The sequence below is a fragment of the Sus scrofa genome, chromosome 8 (genome assembly GCF_054392235.1).
Source record: "Sus scrofa isolate SSC_HxYL_T2T_F1_AM1 chromosome 8, Sscrofa_HxYL_maternal_Yorkshire_Landrace_v2.0, whole genome shotgun sequence".
Lineage (NCBI taxonomy): Eukaryota > Metazoa > Chordata > Mammalia > Artiodactyla > Suidae > Sus > Sus scrofa.
Window position 1 is genome coordinate 112,748,817 of NC_139390.1, and position 8,653 is coordinate 112,757,469.

Here is an 8,653-nt window from a genome sequence, read left to right on the forward strand (position 1 = left end):
CAGGTGTGACTGATTTACAGTGACAGGTAATAGAGTGCAATGGTCAAGAGCACATGCTCTGGATCCATACTGGACTGAAATCTTATCTACAAGAGCTACCAACTGCAATCTTGGGCATCCCACTTAACCTTGGTACCTCAGTTTCTCATCTGTAAAAAATAGAAATATATTTTTTAAAAGATTACAATCGTGTTTACCTGATTTGGGGCTTTCTAGAAAGGTTGCATTGATAAAAGTAAAGCGCTCAGAAGAGCACCTGGTAAATACGAAGCGCTGAGTTTGTTCCCATTATTATCATGATGTTGGGTTTTATACTTATGCTGATGAAGAACCAGCAGAGTGCTGTCTTGCTTCTTCTTGATTACTAATGAAGATGTCATGGGCACATCACTCAGGAGCATCTCCACTGTGGCCAGGGATTTCAAGAGGCGTGGATCAACGTGGAAGATCAACGCGCTCGCAGCCGCTGGCCTGGCGCTGGGTAGGGGCGCGGCGCTCGATTTCCTTCCCTGCCTCGGCTGGTCCCCGGCGCGCATGCTCAGTGCTGTTCGGCCCGGTCCTTTGATTTTTCCTGGGCTGCCGCGGCGACCCGGGACTGGAGCGGGGATGGGGAGTGAAGCTCCAGCCACCGTGGCGGCAGCAGCGGCGGCGACGCCGTGAGGAGCAGCCAGGGGGAGGCAGCTGCCGCTCGTCGGTGAGTATCTGGGAAGCGCCACCATGACGTTTCGTAAGAAGGGCACCAAGAACCCCCCGGTCCTGAGCCAGGAATTCCTTCTGCAGAATCATGCGGACCTTGTCGCCTGTGTGGGGATGTTCTTCGTGCTGGGGCTCATGTTCGAGGGAACAGCAGAAGTGTCTATCGTTTTTATTACTCTCCAGCACGGCGTTACCTTCCCTGCAGCAGAAGCAGAACGAGCCACAGGATCCAAGTTGCTTTATTATTATGGTATCAAAGATTTGGCCACGGTGTTCTTCTACATGCTGGTGGCAATCATCATTCATGCCACCATTCAGGAGTATGTGTTGGATAGAATTAACAGGCGAATGCAACTCCCCAAACCAAAACAAAGCAAATTTAATGAATCGGGTCAGTTCAGTGTATTCTTTCTTGTCTCCTCTATTTGGGGCACATTCATTCTAGTCTCTGAAAACTGCCTGGCAGACCTCTCTCTGTTATGGAGGGCTCATACCCATAACATGATGACATTTCAGATGAAGTTCTTCTACATCTCACAATTAGCTTACTGGTTTCACGCCTTTCCTGAACTCTACTTCCAGAGAATCAGACAACAGGATCTCCCCCATCAAGTTGTCTACGTTGGTCTCCACCTTTTTCACATTGCTGGGGCTTATCTCTTGTACTTGAATCACCTAGGACTTGTCCTTTTGATGATGCATTATTTTGTTGAATTCCTTTCTCATGTTTGCGACCTGTTTAACTTTGGTGATGAAAAATACCAGAAAGAGTTTTCTCTGTGGGCCATTGTGTTTATTTTGGGTCGGCTTGCGACTTTAATTGTTTCTCTGATCACAGTTGGTTTCCACCTGGCTGAAGGACAGAATCAGAATCCTGATGCCACTACTGAAAACGTGAACGTGTTGGCAGCAAAAATTGCTGTTTTGTCATCCAGTTGCACCATCCAAGCATACATAACATGGAATTTATTTAATGCCCAGCTTCAGTGGTGGATGGAAGAAGACATTCCTCTTCAGGCCCCAAGTGTGAAGAAGAAGCAACGGACTAAATGCAAGTCTTCTAGAAAAGGAACAGAAAATGGAGTGGCAACTTCAGATAGAGTAGACTCTCCCCATAAGAAGAAAGAAAAATCTTCATGATGAATTTCAAGTTAATTGATTAATGTCTCCAAAGAAGTCTACTCTTTCCTGTAACTTTCTTCACTGAAGACTTTTCTGTTCTTGAAACTAGTTTGTGCAGGTTTTGATTTTTGCTATAGTACTGTGTAATGTATTTTTTTACAGACATTTGAAGGAAGGATGATTATTTTGAATGGAAAAAATGGCTTAGAATAAGCTACTCATCCTCAAAATGGTTTAGGGATCGCCACAATATTTTTTTTCAACTTTTAATATTTTCTTAGTGATTTCCATGTGTCAGTGACACTGTTCTTGCTCCACCAATCTTTTATAACATTAAAAAGATGGTATGTTATAGCAATGACGTATTTTTAATGTTCTCTTTCAGGATAAAATAAAAATATTATAAAGGTAGAAATTAACTTCATTAAGTTTTTGGTATTCTCTATCTTAGAATTTTTAATGAATTTACAACTGGAGAACAGATTTGTAAAACCACCAAAATAATGATGTGTTTTATAGTTAGTGGTTGTTAGTGTTACATCCCATTAAAAAGCCAAGATACTAATGGTTAACATATGTGGAGACCTGTTGCCCTATATCAATGAAAATATCTTGAATTAGTATAAAATTATTACTAAGAAGTAAAACACTGCTTGTCCATTTTAAACGCTTGTAAACTGGAAATCAGAAAATTAAATACTGTAAAAAGGAAATCAGACTTAAATAGCTTTTTTTGATATATGTATTAAAAATTATTCTTAATGAGGTTTGTTATAAATTTGGTATCCATAGCAATTTAGAAGAATATTGTTTAACCTGTAAATCATTTTGAAAAAATAATACTTATTTATATCTATGAAAAATGTCAGCTAATTACAGGTGGAAAACAGTTAATGCACTAATGTTAAATAATTTGAAAATCATATTCTTATGAAAGGCTTTTCAAAGTAATGTTATAATTATAGCTTTGCTTCCATCCTTCATTGGGAAACATATTTTGGAGATACATACATATATATACATATGTGTATATATACCTTGTATCTTCACAGAAGTCAATAGAAACAATGAACTATAGTGAGTGAGTACTTATGGTCTTCTCTCAGCCTTCAGTTTGATTTTATTTCCATAGTGTGAGTGCTTATATTTTTTTTTTTTCAGGAGAAAATGCTTTAAAATGTGCTAGGATAAGGCCATGTGTTTCTTGTTCCTCTCTATTTTCTCCTACTGTGTCTCTCATCTCTCTGCTTTTGCTACCCTTTTATTTGTTGTAAGTAATTCAACTTTTCCTATCATGGGGGTCCCTGCAGATTAAACTTAGTATAGGTATATTGTACACCAAATATGGAAATGCCACCCTTGGTAAGAATTATTTTCTATTCTTTCTATTTTGAGAGGTTTATAGCAAAGCAAGATTATTTCTGTTTTGTCTACAGAATCCATCATCCTACTTTTTTTTTTCCTCAATTGCCTAATACTATAGTTTTGGTAGCACATCTTCTAGGTCAAAGTACAATGACTCCACTTTAACCAACCACTGTGAAATTATAAAACAAAGATTTTCAACTTCTTATAAGAAGGTGGTGGTCTTTCTCGCTTCTCTCACATTTAAAGAATTCTCCCCATCACTTGTAACCCCACTCCTCCTGGTAACAGGTTTCTTATCCATTATATGTGTAATTCATGTGCCAGTAAGTGCAGACTTGATTCAAATGATATTAGGAGAAGCATTTCCTCACATGATTGACAGTGCTAAAAGTTAAGTTGGGATTGATATTAAATATGGTTAGGGTCCAGGTCAGTTTCCCTGGGATTGTCTGGGCTCTGCTCCTCTCAGGTTGACTGTCCACTTGATAGCAAATGACTACAGCTGTCAAAGGTTTCCTTCTGTGTGCTGCATATGTGGTCGAGAGGACAAGAGGAAACCTGATTTCTAGAAATTCCCAGAACACTGAGAATTAGGTTTAGTTTAGTGAACTTACATGATATAAGCGTGTACTGGGCCAATTAGTTAAATCAGATTAGATGCTGCACGTGTGCAAAAAGGTAAAGCCCCTTATATGAATTCACAGAAATGAGCAAGGCAGTTAAGGAAAAAAGGAGAAGGATGCTGGGTACATCTCAACTATTCATAAAGGTTCAATAACTGTTTCCAGAAAACTAATGTATGCCATGTAAATTATGAAAGCAATACTACAAATGAAATTCAGCACAAATTGCTGGGTCTCTCCTTTTTAAAAATTACATTCTGAAAACACGTGCTATAATAAATCTGTGTGATAATTTGATTTCTGTGTAAATCATTGTTCAGGGTATTATTAAAGCAGACATTGGTTAACTGGTCAAATAACCAGTTAATCACCAAATGTTGCAGAAATGGTAAAGATATGTCTGATATTTGAATTTGAAGATTCTGCTCTGATTTATTGGCTTCAATGTTTCCAAGCTTTATTCTTTAAATAAGTCTACAGGTATAGATTTTCTGGGATGGGTTTAGAGTGGGCTTTCTTCAAAAATTGTTCTGCTAGCATTTTAAAGTGTGTCTCATTTTTTCTTAACAAATAGTAGAAATGTGTTAGTAAACCTACATATCTTGTAAGAACAAGCTAGTTATTTTCCTATCGATGGTATTGTCCTTGATTTCATTTCAATAAGAAAACAACAACCTGTAGATATTTCTTCATTTATCTCTCTCATCACTATTTAACTATCAGTAGAGGAAATACACTGTATTAACTCAGAATAAATTCAAGAAGGTTGGAGTTACAATATTAATATTTTAAAGCTTTCTTGATGATATAAAACTATTCTGATATCCTTTTAATTTGAAAAAACATGAGTAAAGTTTTAAGTTCTCAATCAGACTAAATGGGAATAATTTATATAGAGTAATAAAAGACTTATTACAAATGCATTACATGAGAAATGACATATTGGAGCATTCCCTGAGATGAAAGTCTTGGTGGGAAAGCATCCTTGAGACTGTGGCATGAGGAGTGGGCTAAAATTTGCCTACTTGATTTATGACAGAGAATGCATTCCAATTGGGAGCACACACCATTGTAATTTCCCTGGCTAAAAGAAGGATAGTAAATGGAAGTAATTGAGACTTGATAACAGATTAGGTTACCAGAAAATTCACAAATGCTTCTACTTCCTGAATTTTTCTGTAAATAGAAGATTTTTTTTTACTGCTATCTTTCAATCAGATCTACATCCTGTGAAAAACATCCACACTGAATAAGCAAGCAGTCTCCGCCAATTCCTCTCAATTATGAAGAAAATTTACCATAAATCCATCATTCAAAAAAAAAATCCTACATTTCTAGATAGTAAATTAGAAATTTTCTCTTGATTATACAGTCATATGACTGTCTAAATGTTGGCATCGAAAGCCCAGTACGCAAATCTTTTTAGGCCTGTACCACCTCTGGCCCTTTGAAGTATTCAATAAATGCAGAATAAGTCAGACCTTGGAAAAGCTGCCTCTGAGGTGATCCACCTGCTTTGTTCCATTGTATTTGCAGATACTGCATTGTGTTAGCTATTGTTCATTGTACAGTTTGAAATATGTATTTATGTATAAAGTGACCGTTTCAAGGGATACTTCCAAAACTTAGGAAATGATAGTGGGATGTGGCATGTATTTAAAGGTTTGCTTGACTTTAAAAATGAACAGAGTTAAGTTAACTTCACAGCAATAATGTATCCATCTCCTATCTGATACAAAAGTGATTAGAGTTGCTGTTAAGTGATTTAGCTCCTCAATAATTCAGGCAAAATATCTGTGAATTCACTAAATTAAAAGTGAAAAAATTCTTGATCTCCATACCTACAGCACCATTTACCAAATCATATCAGGTCAGTAAACAGAAACTCCTGGCTTGAGGAAAATTTGACAAAAAGAACATTTCCTCATGCTCCTTTGGGATTTCTCCTAAGCCATCACATACTGAAAAGCATTTACATCCTAAATTATATCTGATATTTTTCCTCTTGCTGCCTATATTGCCTAATTATTTTTTAAAAAGCTGTTCCTCAAATGCGAAGTTACCAAAATATATAATTTGTAAACTTTAATACTTTGGTTTTTAAATAGATGTTTCTAGTTGTATTGTTATAAATTCAGCTGAGGAAGGTAATAAATGATTATAAATAACAGCTAACCAAAGAAGTCAGGATTAGCCCTTGTTGTGGCCCTTAGAGCTGTGTGAGCTTTGGAAGACCCACGAATATTCTCTGGATTGTGTGTCACTAAATTGGCAAAAGATACTGATATATATATTTCTAAAAGCTACTATAAGTGTTAAAATATGCATATACAGTCATAAATAGTTTGTGTGGGTATGTTTATTGCTCTTGGTAAGGGATGTGACTTAACAAGATAGCACTTATTCATGTGTTGTCTCTAAGTGTACTTTTATATTCTATATATGTATACAGTCTCATTTAACACGTGTGTTTATGCAGACATAGGTATGCACATATGCATACACTTAGATTTTCTCCTATACATTTACTTATTTATTTCTCAACAGAGTAGTTTTAGAGCAGTTTTAGGATCCAAGAAAAACTTAGAAAAAAATCACAGAGTTCCCATACAACCTCTGATATCCACCCCCACCTCCTGACACACATATATGTAGCTTTCCCCACTATTAACGTGCTGCATCACAGTGGTACATTTGTTACAATCAATGAAACTACATTGACACATCATAGTAACCTGAAGGTCCATAGTTTATATTAGGCTTTACTCTTGGTGTCGTACATACTGTCAGTTTCAACAAACATCTAATGACCATTATCAAAGAAAATAATTTCTTTGTCTAAAAATCTCTTATGCTCCACCTATTCAGTCCTCCCTCCCCTACATATTTTTAAGTACTATATAAATGTATGGCATTGAGTTTTCCCTCATGTCTGGGTAGGAGGCAATAGAAATCAAGTATAACCAACTCAAATGTATGAATTATTTTTGATTAATTAATGCACATTACAAATAAATGAATGTACTTTACATCAAAATTATCTTATGAGTAAATGCTTACTTATTAATGAGCTAACTAAACCCATAGTAACTATCAACTGTTTTTTACATAAATGTCAAAAAATACAAGTGATATTTTATAAACTCTTGACATATATTCTGAATATAGGTCCTTATACTTGAAACATTTGAATCATTGGTCTAGGTAAATTATAATAAGAATAAATATTAAGTTCTTATATTCAAAATTCAATGTAAGACTAAGTAAATGAACTAACTATTTATTTTGGAAAATCAAAGAGTATCAACAAATGTTTCAGTAGTTATCATTACTAGGCAACAAATTCCATGGTACCAGGTAATATGCTTTTTCATCCTTGCTTTCTCATTAACATAGTGTCTCATAGTTAAGCAGCTATTCAGAATTTGTTGAACTCCATTGAAATAACCTTTTATTATTAAATAAGTGAACAAACTTAGTAGAGCTTTTCTTTGCTATCTGTTCAAATATTGACTTCCTCTCCTTTTTACACCCTCTTCCAGTTTGAAGTATTAATTATTTATTGCCCATCTCCTGTACCACTTTGAGGTCTCTAGTCATGCCTCTTTAAATCACTAAGGTAACTTTAGTATCCAGCAGAATCTTTAGTATAGAGGAAGTATGCAACAAAAATGTGTTTTCTGACTATCAATAAGCTTAATGATTTGGGAAAAAGTTGCACTGCTTAGTCTTGTAGCATCCGAACAGATGGAAATCAAGCTGCAGAATAAGAGCCAGCAAAGGAGACTCACTGATGGCTGATGTTGGAATAGAAAAACCAAAAGGTCAAGGTTACAGTGCATCACAGAACCCAAACTTTGAGTGATGGCTGGTGAGGCGGGCAAAAACAAGGGTAAACAGTATTATATGTCCCAAAAGAAAAGGGTATTGGCAGAATTAAGGTATCGGTTGCATCCAATACTATTGAAAGTTCAAGTTCCTTAAGATTAGCAGTAAAAAAAAAGCCTGGACATGGCAACATGTAGGTCACTGGAGACAGGGGCGAGATCAATTTCAGTGGAATTATGGGAATGAACGCCTATTGGGTTGGAGTGAGGATAGAAAGGAAGGTGAGAATGTGCGACATGATATTACAAATACTTTCTCAACAAATGTCTCTTTGAAGTAGAACACAGAAATGGAACACATTCTTGTATGCAATAAACAAAGAAGGATGTGGTGTCAGAAAGGATTGGTTTTTCTATTGTTACTTTTAGGATGAGAGACGTTATAGAAGAGTTGTATGTCTGCAGACTGAAAAAGACGAGATGACAGAGAGAACAAGGATAACAACTGTAAGAGGAAGGCCAGATAACATGAATCCACTGAATAAATGTATGTACATTGTGGATTCCTGATTTGAAAAGAGAGTTTTAAATAAGTCTCCAGTTCACATATTTTTAGACAACCTTTGGAATATCTGCATACGATAGATACATATAGGGAGATTGTAGATATAAAATATAAATATGTGTTTATATATATCTTAACCTTTATCTATATTCTATATCATTATAGTATGTTTAATTATACTTAGATTTATCATTGCTACAATTAAAATCTGAGTAGCAGTAATAGTATAAAATATTTGAAAGAATGGCATTATTTGATCCTTATCCTTTTACCTACCATATGCTGTTTTAACTTAAGGCAAGCAATTTTTTTCTCTCAGAAAATAAAAATAAAATCTATTCTAATGGGAAAGACAGTGCACTAAGCATTTGCAGTTGGCTTTTCTCTCTAACATCTTGACAGATAATTCATATCATTTCATAAGGGCTGCATGGATGTCTGTCTCAGTCAGT

At 35.7% G+C, this 8,653-nt stretch overlaps 1 protein-coding gene across 1 annotated transcript; it reads left to right on the forward strand.

The window, feature by feature from the left end:
* Window positions 1-563: 563 nt before the first annotated feature.
* On the forward strand, window positions 564-4,106 carry TRAM1L1 (translocation associated membrane protein 1 like 1). Its single transcript, XM_003129233.5, has one exon. The coding sequence runs from the start codon at window positions 718-720 to the stop codon at window positions 1,834-1,836; it is 1,119 nt and encodes a 372-aa protein (XP_003129281.3). The 5' UTR covers window positions 564-717; the 3' UTR covers window positions 1,837-4,106.
* Window positions 4,107-8,653: the final 4,547 nt, after the last annotated feature.